Below are 20,408 nucleotides of genomic sequence, written 5' to 3'. Positions count from 1 at the left end.
AAGGCCATGCTGATAGCTCCATAATCAATTCCTAATTCGATGGTGCGATGATGGATAATGTAAAACTCAAGCAGCTCGAAGTAACTATTATTGGTGCTGATGGTTGTGGGTGAAGCAATGTCTAGCACTTGGCAAAATTGACGAGGATTAAGGAGCAAGGCCAAGCGTATAATAAAATTTATTTATTATCAAATAAACTAATAAAAAAAATTTGAATATGGTTTACGTCTTGTTTTTGTTTTTTAAAGAAAATTATTTTATTTATAAAAATATTATTTTAATAAATAAATTTCATGTCGAAAAAGATAAAAAATGGGTATTTATTTATTTATAATTTTGTATGAATATTTTTTATAAAAAAAATCTTATGTATTTTATCAAAAAAAATGAAATTTTAAATAATTTTTTTACAATTTTTAAAATTTAAAATTTGAGTTTTAAAAAGTAAAACTAAATTGATAGAATGTGTAAAGTTGATGGCTAAATTTGTAGATTTTTAGAATTATGACTAAATTAATAGAATCTATAAACATTAGAGAGCTAAATTTGTTATTACATCAATAAAAAGGTGACCGTTAGTGATTTAATAGAGGAGTGACAAAATATTAAATTTTAATAACGTTAGTGGTTAAAATAAAAAATTTTAAACTTTAGTGACCAATACAGTAATACGTTAATAGTTAAGTGTCTGTTTTATAGTTTACCCTATTTGTATGTATATTGACATAAACATGCCAATAAAGTGATAAGAGTTTGGTTTGTTGGAATATCCAAACGCCATTGCTGACTGCTACTCTCCACCAAACAAACGTTAAACTCATGACTCCATAGGATTAGACGATTGAAATGTGATATTGATTCATTTGAAAATATCGATTGAGTCTTAATTTGATTAGTATAGGTATTATTGTTAATATAAGAAGACGTGGGTTTAAGTGTGCTGAAACGCATTATCTATCTATTTATGGGTTGAGAAAGAGTTATGTGTAGTTTTAAGTACATGTTATGTAATGACCCAAAATTCACAGGTACCGGAAAAGTACGTTATCGGGCCTCCGTCTTAGTAAATCGAGTTCGTAAATAATTATTAGGAATAATTATGAGTCTAGTAGTGTATCTAATTAAGTTTTAATTAGGTGAATTTAGCTTAATTAAGAGTAATTAAGAAAAAGAATTAAATTGAATAAAGGGCAAAGGTTCAATTATAGATCAATAGAAAATAAAAAGGACCAAACTGAAAATTGTACCAATTAGCATAGATGAGGCGGCATAAGCTGTAAGGCTTTTCTTAGATAATTGTATATTGATTAATTAATTAGTAATTATTACTATTATTTTATTTAAGTTATGAATTATATTAAATTATATTATATTTAGTATTAAATTAAGTAAAAACAAATGTTTGAAAAAGAAAATAAACATGTGTAATAATTACATGAATATATACTTGTAACATGATTACATGTTTCTTTATTAATTAAGTAGAAGATATTTATATATTATATAATTAAATTATTATAATATATTATTAGTAACTAAAACAAATAAAAGAAAAGAATAAAGAAAAGAAACAAAAGAACAAAGAAAAAAACAGAAAGCAATCAAACAGGGGAAGGAAAGAAGAAAAAAGAAGAAGAAGGGGGAAATACGGTTTTTGAAGCTTGGAGTTTAATTGGTAAGCTCAATTAAGTCATTTTCTCTTAATTTTGACATTTTTAAAAGTATTAAAACAAGATTTTGATGGAATTAAGGTAGTAGTTTAGAAGTTCTTAGGTTTTTAAACAAATTTCATGTTGAATAAAATGATGAAATAGGGGTTTAATTGAATGAAATTTAAGTTAGAATAGATAAAGGGATTGAAATGTAAAGTAAGCTATAAGTTTTGTGTTTTAGGGACTAAATTGAGGAAAATTTGAAATTAGGAAAATATGTTGAAATTTTAATAGTTAAATTTGAGTTTAAATGAAATTTGAATAGAAATAAAGTGTGAATTGGTGTTGTAAATTTGGTTATTAACATTTTATACCAAAACAGTTTTGGGCAGTAGTAGTGTTCTGAATTTGAAAATTCACCAAAAATTGTAGAAATTGAACTGGAGAATGAAAAAAATATGGAATTAAAGATTATTGAGTCTAGTTTCTCATAGAAGAAACAGTGTAAGCAACGAAATTGTAGACCATGAGATATTATAAGTTTTGTGAGACAAGGTCAAAATAAATTCGGGTTCCCCTGTTCTGATTTTGAAAAATCATTAAAAATGGTATAAAAGTAATTATCGGTTGGAATTTATATGTTCAAAATCCAAACGGGAACATCGTCCGAATCTTGTATAAGGAGATAATTAATTTTTAGTGAAGAATGGTCGGAACTATTTGACAGCAGAACAGGGGAAACTTTAAATAATAAACTGTACTTATTGGCTAAACCAAAAATTCTAAAAAATTTATGGTAAGAAGATATGTGAGTCTAGTTTCAGGAAAAATTATCGGATCTTAATTTGAAGTTTCTTAGCTCAAGATATAAATGATTTAGTAACAATGACTTAAGTAGATAGCTTTGAATGAACATATAAGTAAATAGTGGAATTATATGTACAAAAAAAAATGTTAAATTTGTATGTTTAGGCTCATGGATTAAATTGAATTGTGTTGTATTGATGATTATAAATTATTATTATTTTCATAGTTAACAAAGAACCCAAGACATCGGTGCACAAAGGAAAGGAGAAGGCTATCGAGGATTAAAACGAGAAATTCACGGTTTGTATTACTATAATTCAAATTACTTTTTATTAAATGTTTTATATAAATTCTATATTTAATAAGTGAGTTATAAGGTAAGTATTGATATTTGAGTTGAATTGAGAATTGAATTGAATGGTGAATGTGTAAGTATAATTGAATTGTAAATTGATTTAAATGTGAAATTGTAATTCAAAAGTGATCTTGGATTGGAAATGAAAGTGAATTGAGAATTGAAATACCCTATTAACTAGTCGGGCTGAGTCGGATATAATTGGCATGCCATAGGATCTAGAAGTGTACGAGATTTGCCTGCTTTACCGATCAGGCACTTTATGTATCGTATTTCAGGCACCTCGTGTGCCGTATCAGGCACCTCATGTGTCATTTTAGGCACTTTATGTGTCTTATACTGATCAGGTACTATGTACCGTTTAGGCACAATGTGCCGTATTGGTGTGTTTGGGTTGGAATTCGTGTATCCGTCAAAGCCCGGGTTTGTTAATAGGGTGAACAATTGAAATGAGAAATTTAAAATAAATTGATTAATTATATTATTGAAATATTGAAAGAAATGAGAAAGTTGAATTATGGATTGAAATTGAGATTGAAAATGAAAGGCATGAACTTAATGTTCATGTAGTGATTGAAATTGTTACATGTGATATGTGATGGAAATTGAAGAATAGCTAAAATTGTATAGTTATTATTAATTAATAAAAGTTTAAGAATAATTTGATATTTGAGAAATTGGATAGTTACATGTTTGGTAATTATAATTCTTTATTGCTATTATAATTTAAATTATGGTAATACCATTGAGTATGGAATACTCAATGTATGGTTGTTTCAAGCAGCAGTTAATAGGAGTCCAAAGGTGTCGGTCCAAAGATCCGAACGATCTCGACTCCAGCAAAAATGATTTTTGGTGATGTTTTCTTTTCTTAATTGAAGGTGGCATGTACATAGGTGTTGTGTGATCACTTGAATATGTTATTTTGGTTGTGAAGGATGAATTATAAGGTTTAGATGGTTAAATGAAATGGTAAGAAAGGTATATGATATTTTGACACATTAACATTAAGTTGTTAAATGAATGAAGTTTTCAATCAATTTTGAATGATTCTATAATAGATGTTTAAGTTAAAATTATGTTAATGATATAAATATTAAGTTAGAATGAAAATGAATGAAATTATTAGTTAATTTTGATTAATATTATGAATGTTTAGCTATTAAATTATTATGTTAATGACTTGGTTATGATTTAGGTGTATTTAGGTTTAAATTGTTTTTGGTTGTGCCATTGGTTTTGGATTAGTTGGTTTTTGGTTTGAACTTGCAAGGGGTTTTATGTAAAAATAAGAAGAAATACTGTCGAAATTTTTATAAAAAAAAATTTTGAATGAATGAAGTCAATTACAAATAAAAATATAATTTATATGAATTTATGATTATACTATAATATGTTTGTTAAATAATTAATTGTTTAATTTTAATTTTTTTATTAAGAATTATCCGTAATTTGTGTGATTTGTTTGGTAATGCCCCGTAACCCTGTTCCGGCAACGATTTAGGGTTAAAGGGTATTACCTGTTATGTATGTCTGTAATTGAGAAAGAAATGTTGATTAGGAATGTGTGATAATTTTTTATGTTAAGTAATATATCTGCATCTAGTGAATGTGTGGAGTACGTAACGAATCTGCTAAGTTATTGTGTTCTGGCGTGTCGAATCCGCCTTAGCAAAATTAAGTTCGGTAGGTATGTAAGAATCAATCTAACTTTATGTCTGAGATGTGAAGGGTAAGTGTGATCATGTTTCTAAATGAATGTATACGTTCTAATAAGACAATGTGTTCCTTGTGATGGTAGAGAAGAAAGGTAGCTGCCCGTAATTAGAATTCATCTAGGGATACTATTCGCCAAGGATAGGTATCCGCCACAGACTTACGTTGAAGAGTATACGCCATATGTACCTTTGTTTAGGGTGTCACCTTAGTAAAAATGTGTGTATGTTTTTAATTATGTTATATTATCCCTATTCCTGTGATTTGTCTATAAAGGGTCGAGTATTCCTAAGTCTGGAGCTCGTTAAGTTTTTTTTTGAACTTACTCCTTTTCTTTCTCCTCTTCTGGGTGGTGCTTCATCGTAAAGCTTGTTGAAGAGACTCAGCCAAAAGGAGCGATCTCTGATATGAGCTTCGCATATGTTTGTTTTGTAACATACATATATATTTTTTGGGGGTGGCGTGTATTGTTGTTTTGTAAATAAGATCTGTAATAAAATACCTCTTTATAAATCCTTGTTTTAAAAGCATGTTACCCTTGAATGATTGATTAAGCTCTGATGAAATTGGAATATCTGGTATTTTTCTAAATTGTATACGCCAAATTGTTTTAAATGGAGTTTATTGTTAGTATTGCCTTTGGGATTTTTGTGAAAGAAGCTAACTCACTTGGTATTTATAACAATTTGTTAGTTTTATTTTAAAGGGTTCCGTCGAAAGTTATTTACTAAAAATGTTTATATTATATGATTTATACCCTGTTTTGGTTGTTTTAACCTCTAAAAATTTTGGGTTAACGCCTCAACTTGTATAATATGTCAAAAGAAAAATAAAAGTCAACTGAGTTCAAGTCTGCTTTCTATGTAACACCTCAACTCACTGTTGGGAATTGGGGTGTTACTGTGCTCGATGTTGCAACCTTGATAGCTTGGAGTTGTGACCAAATAGGCTGGTGTCGTGACATCATTCCCTTGATGTCGCGACTTCAAAGAAATGTCACTTAGGAGTGCAATTTGATGAAGTCCAACTCCTCGATTGGTGGTGGAGGTATTAGTGTCACGACACCAAAACAGTAGTGTCATGACCTTGACCACAGTGGAGGCTCTTCTTCTCATTTTCACCTCAACCATATTCCTGAAACAAGCTTAATTCAAACATTAAACACCCAATGACATAAACTTGCTATTTTATTCCGAAAAGTATAAAAATTGCCATAAACACTAACATTGAACATAAAACCTAATAAGTAAAGAAACATAGTAAAAAACATCATAAAATATTTGAGAATAAGCTCTTTAAATGTCTAAAGAGCTTAACATAACGTATATAAATACGATAGATCAAGTGACGAGCCATTTCTATTCAAACTTAAAAGATCTCAGATAACGGTTATCGCATCACTCAAACTTTAGAATAATCGGCTTATGGTTTGAGCCTATGGCTAAGCCAATGATACCGTTACAATGAGGGAAGATATCAAGCTGTTTAAGATTGCATAAGACTTGGTCCAATCTTTCGTGAATGAAAGCGTCATCATCACTATTGTTAGGGCCAATTTAGCATTGATTCCTAGAAATACTTTCGGGATTAAAAACACTTTTAGAATAAAAGCATTGATAAATAAGATGCTTTTTGAGCTTTTAAAAAGTGTTTTTAGTAAAAAAAAACATTGCAAAAGCCCTTTTTTGGCCAAAAGCAGAAGGAAAAAATTTTAACTTTTGTTCAAAAGTACTTTTTAAAGACAAAAAAATACTTTTAAGAAGTAATGCTAAACTAAGCCTTAATCCCATGTAAACTTAGCTCCTTTAATATCAATCCCAAGAAGTTAACACGGAAATAAAATTCATCAAACCTGTTTGCTATTGAAACAGCCAAAAATTCCCCACCTTTTTCGTATTGGAATCTGACTTCGTTGAAGTCTCCAATGCAACACCACGCCACATCCTCTTCTCTATTGAAATTTGTAAGAGTCTCCCTGACCTTAGCTCTGCCTTCATTATAGGGACTACCATAAGAGAAGTTGCACCTCCATGGTCGTCCTTCATCATTCTTCACAATCACATTGATGAAATTTTTTGAGAAATTTTCAACATTGATGTTGATGGATTGCCACCACCATAAAGCAACCCCCCCTGCTCTTCCTACAAGCTCAACATAAAAGGAATTATCAAAATTAAAGCTTCTTCTCAATCTCTCTAACTTCCCCCCTTTTTGTTTAGTTTCCATGAGAAAGATGATTTGAGGCTCATGTTTCCTATTAAAATCCTTTAAAGCCCCAATGGTAATTTGCTGGCCAATACCCTTGCAATTCTAGCTCAAAACTGTACTTATATTTTTTTCAGTATTGTACAATTTAAAAGTCTTTCATTTTTTTAATATTATATATATTAATTATTTTAATAATGATTATGAAATAAAAATATTTTATTAAATAATACAAATATAATACAATGCATGTCATATCAAAAACTAATAATACTATACAAACAAGAATTACGTAAATAAATCACATTACATTCTCAAAAGAACCTTAGGATAGTTACGAACAACAAACATAAACCGACATGCAAAATACCAAAAATAATAATAATAATAATAATTTTTTTCAACAATGAAAAGAAAACTAATTCTATTTTCAGTTTGGTGTTGGAACATGGAAACCATGGAGCATCGTGTGGAAGAACTATTATTATTAAGCAGTGCATGGTTAAAACTGTTTTAAATGTAATTAATGAGGAAAAAAAAGCCAGCTTTCTGGTTCAAAGCTTCCAAGAAATTTAAGAGTAAAGAGCAGAACTAATTCCCCAACAGTGAATACCTGGTAACTAGAAAAGAAGAGAAAAAATGGAGAAAACAAAACTAGGAAGGCAAGAAGTTGTTTTTTTTGTTCCCTGTAAACATGGTAGCAACCCTTACCCAAATTTAGCAGAGAAAAAACAAAAAGAAGACCAAACAATGATGATATATGTTGTTTCTTTCATTCTTGTTCATGCATTACATTGTTAATCATAACGCAGTCTTTCCTCCGGCTCGCTGTGACAATGGAAGAAACCTCTGGATATACAGCCATTGCCGTTGACAAGGACAGGAACAGCCAACTTGCTGCAAAATGGGCAGTGGATCACCTGCTGAAAACCGGCTCCAAATGCTTCTTCGTTCATGTTTTAACCAAGAGTTTGCATCCGCGTAGGTATCCCTCTCTTTCGTCATGGTCATGATATACAATCCCTTTTGTCCATCGGTGACTATGGTTTAGCATGTGGTGTCCTCCTCAGAAATCCAAAAACTTTGTGCTGATACTTGCGGTCCATTTCTTCAATTTATTTTATGTTGTCTAGTGGAGATGGCAATGAGCAACAACATTACTTTTATTCCCTGTTGCATTTGATATGTGTTCTTTTGGGATTTTTTTCAGAGGAGTTTGAAGCCACACCTATGGAAGGTCGGCCGCCGTCTGAAGCTGAGATGCAACTCTACTTCCTTTCTTGCCGAGGGTACTGCTCTCGAAAAGGGGTAAGTTCGTTAGCAAATTAGTCTCTCAAGCCTAAAATTTTTCTCTTGTCATCGGGTTTGATGCAAGTGGATATAAATGCCATATTGTATATGCCATTTTGGAGAAGCTGATTTTCATGAACACTGGGACATTTTCAGATTGAATCACATGAGATGGTCCTCCATGGCATTGATGTTCCAAGTACTCTGGTTGACTACATCAACAACAACGACGTTGGAAATATCATTGTTGGCGCTTCCAGCCGGAATGTTCTTACAAGGTCTTCTCCCTCTCTCTCTTTCCCTCTCAAGAATATTATTCAATAATGTCATTTTCCTCCAGAAAATAAATGAAACCGGCTCAATAGGAACCATTATTTTGGAAGAACAATAAGGCTCCAGTGTGATTTATGAGAATTAGAAGTGCATGTATGATTTATTGGTCACCAGATACGGATAGAGTCTGTAGGACTTGCTAATGCATGATTTATTGGTCACCAGATACGGATAGTCTGTAGGACTTGCTAACTGATATTTGTTCTTTGAAGTTGTGTAAATGACATGGGGTAGTATGAACTCAGCAACATAAAAGCAATATAAAACAAACTCTTATTTGCAGGTCAGAATAAAGAACAGAAATTCATTGCAGATAATTGTAGTCAATTTTTCAATTCTGCAATTACTAGTACCAGATTTATTCCCCGCACATGATTGTTTCTCCTAGTAAAACTGTTTGGTATCAAGCAGTCCAAGGGTGTGGGTGTGGTTCGCATTTTCCTAACATCATTCTGGAAATCGTCTTTTCAGGAAACTTAGAAATCCAGATGTGCCAACCAGCTTGCTCAAACTTGCACCAGAATCTTGTGGAGTATACGTCATATCCAAAGGAAGAGTTCAGGCTTCCCGATTAGCAAGCAGGTCTCAGAAATCCGACCACAGCAAAAGCACAAACCCACACAATTCACAGCATCTGAAAGCGCTTCTGTCCACACGTACATATGATAACTCGGAGATTGAAGACATAAGCAGGAGCAGGTAACATGAAATACACCGCATTTCTTCTTGGTGGGCTACTAATTAACTTATGCAAAGTCAAAACTAACATCTCCCTAAGTTCCTAGGCCCACTATATGAGTATCAACCTTAGAACTACTGAAATATATCACCATGATGTCTTAGACCTTGAGAGTTGAGACAGAAAATGTAAGCAAGGCCTGCGACATTTATTGCATTATTTTCATCCATGGTTTAGATGCAACAGAATCTCAACAAGTTCCATTTCTGAAAATGTCACTTAAGGCTTCCCTTTTTCCAGGGGGAATGAATTTCATATATCATTGCCGAAAGTAAATTAGAATTATCAACCAATGTTAATATCATAGTACTAAGAAACTAGGATGAAAAATGTGAAATGATCTCACCTTCTTCTCTATGAAGAATCTTGCTAATAGTCCACTTCTTAATTTCCTGGATTGGGATCTAAGCCTGTTGTTTTAGAACTCCACAAGTATTTACTCACACCACTAGCATTGATGCAGATCCACATCCTCCCATTTCAATGGCTCGTCCTCACTAACTCGTACTAGCTCACACAGAACTTTTTCAAGCAGTAAAGGCAGAAGTAGTGGAATAACTTCTGATAGAGTCAGTGATTCCTTTCAAGTAAGACCATGTGAGAATTTGAAGACAAATAAACAAGTTACATCACCTAAAGCTTCAAAGAGAAGTAAAAGACCAGAATCTCTTCATAGAATTTCCATACCAGAAAGAACAGATTTTTCAGGGCCACCAAGTTGCGGATCAACTGATATATCTAGTCACGGTTCAGAAAGTACAGCTTACAATTCCAGTTCTTTGGCCTCCCTGACTCCTGTGAGTATATTGTGATAAATTCATTTAGGAATTATGTTTGTACAAACATCAAAACATACAATGACTTCCTGAAATAACTTGTTGGCTCAAGTTATTATGCAACAAGATCCAATTTCCATCTTGTTTGATTTGTTTTCTAGTAGATCTAACAATATTTTTATTGGCTGCTGACCTTCTGGGATAGGTTTACAGCAAAGGAGTTCTCCAGAATCTAAAAGCCTGCACATCTATTATATGTAGCCTTCAATTAGTTTAGCTTATTGAGCTTTTTTCTCTCTAAAATGGATGAAATTCAAGATAGCGTTACATTACAAATATGTAAACTATGATTGCCTGATTACCGTGAATACAGTGACTGGTGCCTCTGAGGCGCTTCAGTCCAAAATGAATCTGTCTTCCTATGGCCTAAATATATCTTCCAATTCTTTATTTTATGAGTCCGTTACCATATTATTGAGACATATTTCATCCTTTCCATGGGTTACATAGCGAGGCTTGGAGGTTGAGATGAAGCGACTTCGAAAAGAATTAAAGAGATCCATGGATATGTTTAAATCAGTTTGCGAAGAAGCTGTTGTAGCAAAAGATAAGGTAAGATTGGATGTTTATGATCATATGTGATCTTATCAATAAAAACTTAGCAACATACTTCCAGTTTTCTTGACCGGGCCTTTTCTTTTCCCAGCTGAAGAAGCTTCAGGAATGGAAAGAAGCAGAAGAGCGCAAATTAGAGGAAGCCAAGCTTTCTGAGGAGGCAGCAGTGGCTTTGGCAGAGGCAGAAAGGGAAAAAACCAAGGCTGCTATGGACGCAGCACAGACAGCCCAACGTTTAGCAGATATGGAGGCACGGAAGAGAAAACTCGCAGAATTGAAAGCCAATCAGGAGGAAGAAGAAAAACAGAGAGCACTAGATAAGCTGGTTAACAATAAAGCTGCTTATAGAAAATACACCCTTGATGACATTGAAGCTGCGACAGATTACTTCGCGAGTGCACATAAGATTGGTGAAGGAGGATATGGGCCGGTTTTTAGAGCCACCCTTGACCATACTGCTGTAGCCATCAAGATCTTAAGGCCAGATATATCACAAGGACAGAAGCAATTCCAACAAGAGGTAACTATGCTTGTTAATCCTGTTTCCCAAGAACAATTAAACTTCATTGAATTTTACGGTGTCCCAAAACATTGGGTATCTCTTTTCTTGGTGAAGAAGTTTGAATCATCTCTTATAGTAAAACTCAAAGCTGCATTATAGGTAATCTGTCAATTGCAATATATTTAAAATCACAGCTTCTATATATCACAATAAGAAATAAAAAAGTGCCAGAAATGAATGAGGCGGGCATCATTTGACATTATAATGATAGCTGAATATAATATCTGAAATGAGTGAAGAATAGCAAAGAATGTTGAGTTAATTTCATTTTAAATTTATAGAAATGTTCCTTTTATAGCTTCTTTTAAACTTGTTCATAGTCTTATAATTTAAGATGGCAATGACTTATAAAAGCCTTTAAAAGCCCTGCCACCTAGAAAACCAACAAATATGATGTCCACAGCAATTTCTCTAGCCAAATAGAGGGGAGATAAAGAGTATGGTCTTACCTTCATGTGTTTATAGTGGCAGAACTTATCTGTCCTTCTTCCTCCCTTTCATTTGTATTAAATAAATTTGTAATGTAGGTTGAGGTTCTAAGCTGCATGAGACATCCACACCTGGTTCTGCTCATAGGTGCCTGCCCTGAGTATGGATGTCTGGTTTATGAATACATGGAAAATGGAAGCTTAGAAGATCGGCTCTTTCGTAAAGACAACACTCCCTCAATACCATGGAAAATCAGGTTTAGAATAGCGGCTGAGATTGCTACAGGCCTTCTGTTCCTTCATCAAACAAAGCCAGAGCCACTGGTACATCGTGACCTCAAGCCTGCAAACATTCTCTTAGACCGGAATTATGTGAGCAAGATTAGTGATGTTGGCTTGTCCCGACTGGTTCCAGCATCTATTGCAGATGGTGTTGCTCAATATCGCTTAACAGCAGCTCGGGGAACATTTTGTTACATTGATCCAGAGTATCAGCAAACAGGAATGCTAGGTGTAAAATCAGATCTATATTCACTTGGTGTGGTTCTATTACAGCTGCTAACGTCAAAGCCACCAGTTGGACTGACTGTCCATATTCAGGAGGCAATAGAAAAAGGAACCTTTGCGGAAATGCTTGATCCAACAGTACCAGACTGGCCCGTTGAAGAGGCTTTATCATTAGCAAAACTCGCTTTACAGTGCTGTGAGCTAAGGAAAAGAGATAGGCCAGACCTTGATTCAGTTGTGTTACCAGAGCTGAATCGCCTTAGGAATATCAAACTTCAACATATAGCGAACAACAGTGAGATTCAACACGAAGCCAACAACAGTGAGAAAGTTGCTTCTAACGCACCTCCTCATATTTCAGTTCCAGAGATTAGATCACAAGAAAATCAGGTTAGTTAATGCATGAAGATTACTGTCACTAGTCTATTTTACATTATGCATAATCAAGATAAAAGGACAAACAACCCTAATGTAGAAATTGCATTCAAACGTAGATCACTGAAAGAAGCGGATGGCAAAGGTTAGTATCGATAACCAGAGTGTGGAAGTCCAACATCCTTCCATCCAACAGGGGCGTTGCTGGAAAGTCAAACAGGAAGCCTGGTGAAGCAAGCTGTTGGTCGTTTGTAACTTGTACCGGACCTCCCCAGCAGTTGAGAAGAGCCAAGTCATTTTCGTCATAGAAGATAAAGTCATTGCAGCGCCTGTTGACCAGGAGTAATTCTAGAGATCACCCTGAAATTTTTCCTATGGATTAATACTTATACTTATATTTCTCATTCTTGCTAACATGGAAAATCCACCTTGGAGGCTTGAAGACGATATCTTTTGATTATAAACCTATATAATTAGTTCCTGCAGATTGTTTGAACAAATTGATGACTTTTAAAATGTACCGAGTTACAGTTTCTTTAATGGTTGATCTCCATAAAAAGTAATTGCAAAATGTTAATTAGTACACAGCGGCACTAATTAATGTGAAACTTATGACCAAAAGTGTAATTAATACTTTTTTTCTTAAATCATTCAAATTAATGTATTAAATGCAAAAAACTTTATTAATATATTGGTCAACCAACCAGTCCATTTTGCAAAGTCTGCATCACATCCAGAACCTAAAATTTCCAGTAGCATGACAGGAGGCTTACTGGGAACAGAAAGGCCAACCATCTGCATCTACTGATGTCTTAAATAGCGGCCAACAGGGAGGATCCTTCTTTTTTAATAAGAGAAAAGAATAATTTCTTAATGTAAGTTGAATATCAACAGTGAGCGGGATCCTGTCTGCCAGACTGCCACAACTAATTTGATAAAAGTTGACGTTTTCCTTCCATGGATTTTAGCAAAAAATATATATTGGGACTATGAAACCCAGCCACAAAAACACCCAAACCTGGCTTTGGCTGATAAATGAACACTCAATATATGAATCACAGTACCATCATCTGGGTTACATAATCTCAGCTAACCCTGGAATATCACTCCAAATTGTTAAAAACAGCTCGTACCCAGCGCCTGGAGATTAATATAACCATTAGAATTGAAGAAAATGAAAGGAAAGCAAAAAGAACAGCAGAGAAAAAGAAATAGAACTAGTTTGCCTCCTTTAGTGTATAGCAACTAGCAAGTTCCAACAGATCTCGCGATGAGAAATTTCATTCAAAAACCAAAGTAGTTTATTCTCAACTCTCACATGCATTTTGTTTCATCTTTTCCTGTCAAGTCATTTTCTTTTACTAAATCAGGACATCTTCTCTGCTGTCTTACCAACAATATTCATTCAATCAAGTAAACAGTCTACAAAGAATAAGAGCAGAAAGTCCACAGAAGAAGAATGGTAGCACACATTATAATGTTCATGATATGAGAGTTTCAGATCTGATTCAAGGCATTAGCAACATATTGGTAAGTTCACAGGTGCTGGTGAGCACATGCAGACGTATACTTTCTGAAGACTAGGGAACATCCTGGGAAAAGCAATAATATGAATGCAACAGTCGCCATCAATTACATACTTATGCCTTAGAAAATTATTATAGATAACAAGAATGGATAACTTTTAAGTTTTAAGCAATAATCAACTACTAAACATACCTATCCATAGTTATATTCTTATGACTATTCTTGATTTGCTTGCAGTATGTGCTGATATCTACAGTGTTGAAGCCAGCTTGGAAAAATAAGGTTGACAAGAAGTCCTCAGAAAAGTAAAATGAACACTAGAGAGAAGAGATTAACAAACATAGCAAATCAGGCAATAAGATGCATTTTTCATGTGAAAAAAGAGAAACCATAATCTGTGCCGTACAACATACTTACAGTTCCATCACCGCGTACATAAAAGCCCTCACTTATCATCTGATTCTTGTTTCCTAGCTTCACCTTATAAGTTGAAAGCATGCAACAAAAGAAGAAAGGCGCATGCCAACTGAATTAAAACAGTTTTTTGAATTTAGGAAAAGGAGTCAAAAGACTAAGTATAGCCCAGAACAAAATCAAGGTTCCAACCAAGCAAAACAGGGGACAACAGATTGAGATGTGATCATTTCCTCTATAAAATGTACTGTAACTTGGAAAAAAGAAGGATTTATTCAACTAAAAAAGGCCACTATTGATGCAAACCAGAAGAAACATATCACTGGCACACAAGGTGGGAACAGAAGAAATGAGACTGAAGTGGAGCACATTATTGAAGCACAACTTACTTGTGCAAAATCTCCAATGGCGTAATCTCGCAAGAGAACATAACCATCTGGCTGCAGGCAAAATATCATTTAGATTGAAGAATATATCCAGACCATCTCAAAAGTAACATCTTAGATATACCTTTAGTACTCTTTTAATATTCTGCAATATCGAAGGCATTTTATGTGGTGAAACTGCAGAAAGCATGAAAACCTGCTTAACATGTTAGTTACCATATAGATGTTGTCCTTAATAAATGAAAACATGAACATTTCCCTTGAAATAACCAGTAAAAATTAGCAGGCAATTAGTTCTACAAATCATTAATGGTAACTAGATGCAGGATCAGAACCTCAGAATTGGGGATTTCCAGTACTCTTACCAAGGTAATTACATCAACTGAAAACGGATTAATCTTTTCAAGAAGATTGTCAACTGTAACATCACATAGAAATGCATTCACCCGATCTTCTTTGAACTCCGCATGTGACTGAATTTCAACAGTAAAAGTTAGTCCTGCCTAATCATATAAGCAACTCTTACTTACCATCTAAGCAACAACACACACCTCTTCCCCTTCACATGTTAAGCACTATTGTAAACTTAACAATTACAGTGATTAATAATGTTCTATGAACATTATTAAGCATACATGCAAGCTATATGCAAGTTTAGTGTACTAAGCCGGAAATGTTCAATGATGGATTGGCACAAACAGGTATTTGAACTTCTTAAATAAAGAAAATAGAAATTATGTCCCAAATGCCAAATATTCATGGTTAGAAAAGGTTGTAAACCTTAACAAGCGCGACTGCATGAGGTGAGATATCACAAGCTTGCACATAAAGTTCGGGATATGCTGCAATAAGTGGAAAGATTGTATTGCCAGCTCCACAACCAACCTGCCAGAAGAAAATGGTCAATCAAGTACATAGATTAGTAACTAAGCTTAAAATTAAGCACCATGGAAAACAAATGAGAAACCTTATTAAAATTGGACTAACAGGTAATATACATTGCTTTAGAATCGATGAAGCATAAAGTGTACCTCTAAAAGAACCTTGACATTAGCGGAATTAGCATCATCAGAAAAGTATTGCCCCCAGTCCTTCTCCAAGTAATGTCTATCTTTGAAGAACTAATACAACAAAATAGTCAAACTCAGAATCCATGTAATATAATTTATCCTTTTGAAACGAAACAATCAGAAAGAACAAAAGCTTCACTTAGTAAATTTTCCCAGAAATGTTATATCAAAACAGAAATTCAGAAAAGGGTTTTCTGAACATACCCAAAACATAAAAGTGTTAGCTTTACAGTTATTCTTTTTAAGGAAAGAAAGAAGAAGCAAAGACCTTGTTTTTATGGCGCTTATAGAAATTGTCCCAAAACTTGGTGGCGTTTTTCTGGTAGTACTCGGCCAAATTCGGGTATCTGCCAGCAGCTTGAATGACCATCGGACGAAACCATGGGTCATGGCTGATGAACAGAGAAAATTGATGGCGCCAACGACGGTACCTGAGATCAACTGCTATTGCCAGTGGTACAACTGTCATTTTCAGCGTTATCCCCGGTTCTGCACTTTGCTGATTTTGTGCTTTTTATTTTCCTTTCTATCAAATAAAAAATTATTTTGAGCTAAACATTTTAAAAATTAAGAATTTAGTCCCTGTATTTTAAAATTTTAGTCCCTATCTTTTATATTCTAAAATCAGGTATAACTATTAACACTATTTATTTTTTTTGAATTTTTGTCATGGCATTTTGAAATAATAAAAATATTCATTACTAATTAAAAAAGATGCCGTAATTAACCTAAATTTAATAGTTGGATCTGAATTTAGAGGACTAAATTCTTAATTTTTGAAAGTATAGGGACTATAAACATATTTTAACTTTTAAAAATTATTAAAATAAATTTTAAAAAATTATGTTTAAAAAACTATTTTATTCCATAAATTTTAACATGATAATTTAAAATTGAATCAAAAGTTCAGAGAATAAAAGCTAATTATAGAATCACTCTTCTCTCCTTTATTCTTTAAACCAAAACTCAATTAACTCACAGACACGGACCATCCAGCTCACTCTTACCATGGCTCACCATGGTGACTCTAACTCAGAAACTGACCAAAAAACCTGACTTTACAACCCATGCCAAGAGCTTAACCTCTAAGTTCTTAATAGAAATTCTTTAAAGTGTTAAAAATAAAATGAAAACAACTCAAAGACAAAAAAGAAAAAGAAAAAAAGGACAAAACAATCACAAGAAGGCAATAACACGCTATTAAATTACTATAAAAGATTACAACTGAGTGATTGTAAATTAGGGGAAATGTCTTTCTTTATAGTTGAGCTCTCGTAAATGCAATGGTATAGGTTGGATTACATCAGCAATCAAGATTAAAGTCTATCTACAATTGAAATTCTTAACGGGTTGACCCAATCCTTTAAGATTACAAAATCAAATCTTCTATATTACATTTTTAAGTATATATATCATTTTTTAAAATTTAGAAGGTATTTATATCACTTTTTTATATTTGTAAAGTGCATTATATATAACTAGATTATGAGACACCCACGACGTGAAGAAATTATTTTATAGACCATTCCATCACATCATCCATAATCTCTTTCAATAATGTAATGACATTTTAATAATTTATTTACCTTGAACCCCGAATCAGAACCCTAAACACCACTTGGAAAACCAACACTTTCACTTATTTTTCTCTTGATGGTCTTGATCTGATTATTACCATTAACAAGATAATATTTCAACCTAGATTTTTAAAATTTAAATCCGTAATCAAATTAGTTTAATTATTTGTTTTTATTTGATTACTTTTTTATTCAATTAAATATATTATTAAAAAGAAAAAATTAATTTAATTTATTTAATTATTAATTCAATCAATTTTCAGATCTAATCCTTTATTTAAATTGATATTCTACTCGATTCTCCACCCAATCAATTAATCCATTCTAATTCTAAAAACAATGATTTCAGTCATGTTGTTTTAGGCAAAACCTCAACAACTTCAAATCTCCATCCTTATTTATTCTTAGCATCTCTCATGTCTAGTTCCATTTTTTCTTTTTTGGAAAATTTAATGTAATTAACTATTGCACCTAATATTCTTTAATTAAATTAATTATTTATTAATGTCATTTATCTATTTTAAAGTCTTAAAAAATAGTAAAATATTTAAAGGTAATTATTGTAATGACCCAAAATCTGTGGGCACCGTAAAAGTGTGTTATCGCCTCCGCCTTAGTGAAATAAATTCAAAATAATTATTAAAAAATATTTATGAGTCTAGTAGTGTGTTTAATTAGGTTTTAATTAAGTAAATTTAGCTTAATTTAGAGTAATTAGTAAAAGGATTAAATTGAATAAAGGATGAAAGTTAAATTGTAGATTAAAAGAAAATAAAGAGGACCAAAATGGAAAATAGACCATTTAGTATAGTTGAGGCGGCAAACAAAGAAAAAATCTAAAGATTTCTCTAGATTATTATTGAATTATAAATTATAAATTATTATTAACTATTATTATTAAATAATATTATATATATATATGTATATAAAACAAATGAAGAAAAAGAATAAAAAGAAACAAAGAAGAATAAGAAACAGAGAGCATTCGAAAAACAGGGAAGAAAAGGAAAGAAAAGAAAAGGGAAAATTTAGATTTTGAAGCTTCAAACTTATTTGGTAAGCTAAATTTAGTCCTTTTCTCTAATTTTGATGTTTTAAAAGCTTTAGAACAAAGTTTTGATGAAATTAAGTTGATATTTTGAAAGTTATTAGATTTCTAAATATTGTTCATGTTGAATAAAAAGATGAATTAGGGGTTAAATTGATAGGAATTCAAGTTAGAAATGAAATAAGGATTGAATTGCAAAGTAAACTATAAGTTTTGTGTTTTAGGGACTAAATTGAGGAAAATTCGGAATTAAGAAAATATGTTGAAAATTTAATAGTTAAATTTGAGTTTAAATGAAATTTGAATAGGAATAAGGTGTGAATTGGTGTTATAAATTTGGTTATTAACATTTTACATCAAAACAGTTTTGGGAAGTAGCAATGGTCTGACTTTGAAAATTCACTAAAAATTGTATAAATTGAACTAGAGGATGAAAAAAATATGTAATTAAAACTTATTGAGTCTAGTTTCTTATAGTATAAATAGTGTAAGCAATGAATTGATGAATCAAGAGATATTTGAAATTTTGTAAGACTGGTTCGGGGTGATTTCGAGATGCCCTGTTTTAAATTTGGAAAATAATTAAAAATTGTACAAAAATTATTATGGAGTGTAATTTATATATGTGAACTCCTTAATGAATCTAGTTTCAAAATAAATAAACAAGAACCTTGTTCGAGTTCTGTACAATGAGATAATTTATTTTTAGTAGAGAGAGGTCAGAACTGTCAAATGAAATAACAGGGAGTATTTAACGAATAAACTGTACTAATGACTAGACCAAAAATTCTGGAAATTTTATGGTTAGAAGATATATGAGTCTAGTTTTAAGAAAAATTTACGGATATTAATTTGGAATTTTGTAGCTCAAGATATAAATAATTTAGTAATAATGACTCAAGTAGACAGCTTAATGGTGAAATTATATATATACATTAAAAATGGTTAAATTTGCATGTTTAGGCCCATGAATTAAATTGAATCATGTTGTATTGATGATTATAAATTATTATTTTCAGTAGCCAACAAAGAACCCAAGCATCAAGATCGAAAGGAAAGGAGAAAGTCATCGAGGACTAAAACGGAGAATTACGTGTGTATTACTATAATTTGAATTTTAATTATTATTGATTGCTGAATTTTTATTGTTATGTATGGTAAGTAAGACTTGAGGTAAGTATGTGAAATTGATATGAATATTGAGTGAAAATGAAAGTGATGCAAATTGAATCAAATTGAATTGAATAAGTGAATTATGGAATATGTAATTATTTGAAAAGTGTATTGATTGAAAAATGATTGGTGATTTGAATTGTGAATTGAAAGTGATATAGGATTGAGAAAGTGAATTGAATACCCTATTAACTAGTCGGGCTGAGTCGGATATAGTTGGCATGCCATAGGATTGGAAGTGTTCAGGGATACTTCGACCTCGAGTCGATGAGACACTGGGTGTCACTATATTTCTTCGGATAGATTCGATGAGGTACTATCCGATGAGGCACTGGGTGCCATATTGGTGTGTTTGGTTGGATCCGTGTATCCGCCAAAGTACGAGTTACGTTAATAGGGTGAAAAATTGAAATGTGAATTTGAGGCATTGAAATGAGAAGAATTACGAATTGAAATTGGAATTGTGATAATAAGAGAAAAGTATGAAATGTATATTCATAAGTGATATAAATTTAAGTTTGAGAAAATACATTGATTTATGAATTAGTACATATGACATTAATTGTTAGGTATTTTAATATTTATGTTTTTACCGTTGTTGATATGACTCGATTTATAGTAATACCATCGAGTATATCCATACTCAGCAGACGGTTGTTTCCGCACAGGTTAGTAGAAGTCAAGTGTCTCGCTCAAGATCCAAAACAATCCCGACTCCAACACAAATTTGGTGATGTATATTTTCTTTTGGATAAAAGTGGCATGTACATAGGTGTTGTTTAGTCACTTGAATATGTATATTACTTTGGGTAGTGAAGGATGATTTATAAAATTTAGATGGTTAAATGAAATA

At 32.4% G+C, this 20,408-nt stretch overlaps 2 protein-coding genes across 7 annotated transcripts; one reads left to right on the top strand and one right to left on the bottom strand.

Moving 5' to 3' along the window:
- The first annotated feature begins 7,571 nt into the window (after positions 1-7,571).
- Positions 7,572-12,668, top strand: LOC108458986 (U-box domain-containing protein 34-like). Its single transcript, XM_017758364.2, has 9 exons — positions 7,572-7,716; positions 7,946-8,043; positions 8,182-8,303; positions 8,830-9,057; positions 9,561-9,894; positions 10,384-10,485; positions 10,562-11,008; positions 11,578-12,375; positions 12,480-12,668. The coding sequence occupies exons 1-9, from the start codon at positions 7,572-7,574 to the stop codon at positions 12,666-12,668; spliced, it is 2,463 nt and encodes an 820-aa protein (XP_017613853.2).
- A 354-nt stretch (positions 12,669-13,022) lies between these two features.
- LOC108460692 (tRNA N(3)-methylcytidine methyltransferase trm141-like) lies at positions 13,023-16,354 on the bottom strand. Of its 6 annotated transcripts, none has more exons than XR_008281601.1 (9): positions 16,026-16,353; positions 15,719-15,808; positions 15,468-15,572; positions 15,053-15,160; positions 14,812-14,883; positions 14,691-14,737; positions 14,305-14,413; positions 14,080-14,155; positions 13,023-13,500 (listed from the first exon to the last, which is right to left on the bottom strand). XR_008281601.1 is itself a non-coding variant. In XM_017760281.2 (9 exons), exons 1-9 carry the CDS (start codon positions 16,224-16,226, stop codon positions 13,464-13,466), a joined length of 894 nt encoding a protein of 297 aa, XP_017615770.1. In that variant the 5' UTR covers positions 16,227-16,354; the 3' UTR covers positions 13,023-13,463. The 6 variants fall into 6 exon arrangements, 4 of the variants coding, with proteins under 4 accessions (XP_017615770.1, XP_017615771.1, XP_052882987.1 ...); XR_008281602.1 differs by having other exon boundaries at positions 14,305-14,367; positions 14,691-14,741; positions 16,026-16,352; XM_017760281.2 differs by having other exon boundaries at positions 14,080-14,204; positions 16,026-16,354.
- Between the last annotated feature and the right edge of the window lie 4,054 nt (positions 16,355-20,408).

This window comes from Gossypium arboreum, chromosome 4 (assembly GCF_025698485.1).
Source record: "Gossypium arboreum isolate Shixiya-1 chromosome 4, ASM2569848v2, whole genome shotgun sequence".
Taxonomy (NCBI): Eukaryota; Viridiplantae; Streptophyta; class Magnoliopsida; order Malvales; family Malvaceae; genus Gossypium; species Gossypium arboreum.
Note: the sequence above shows the minus strand (reverse complement) of the source record. Positions and strands in the feature narration are given on the sequence as shown.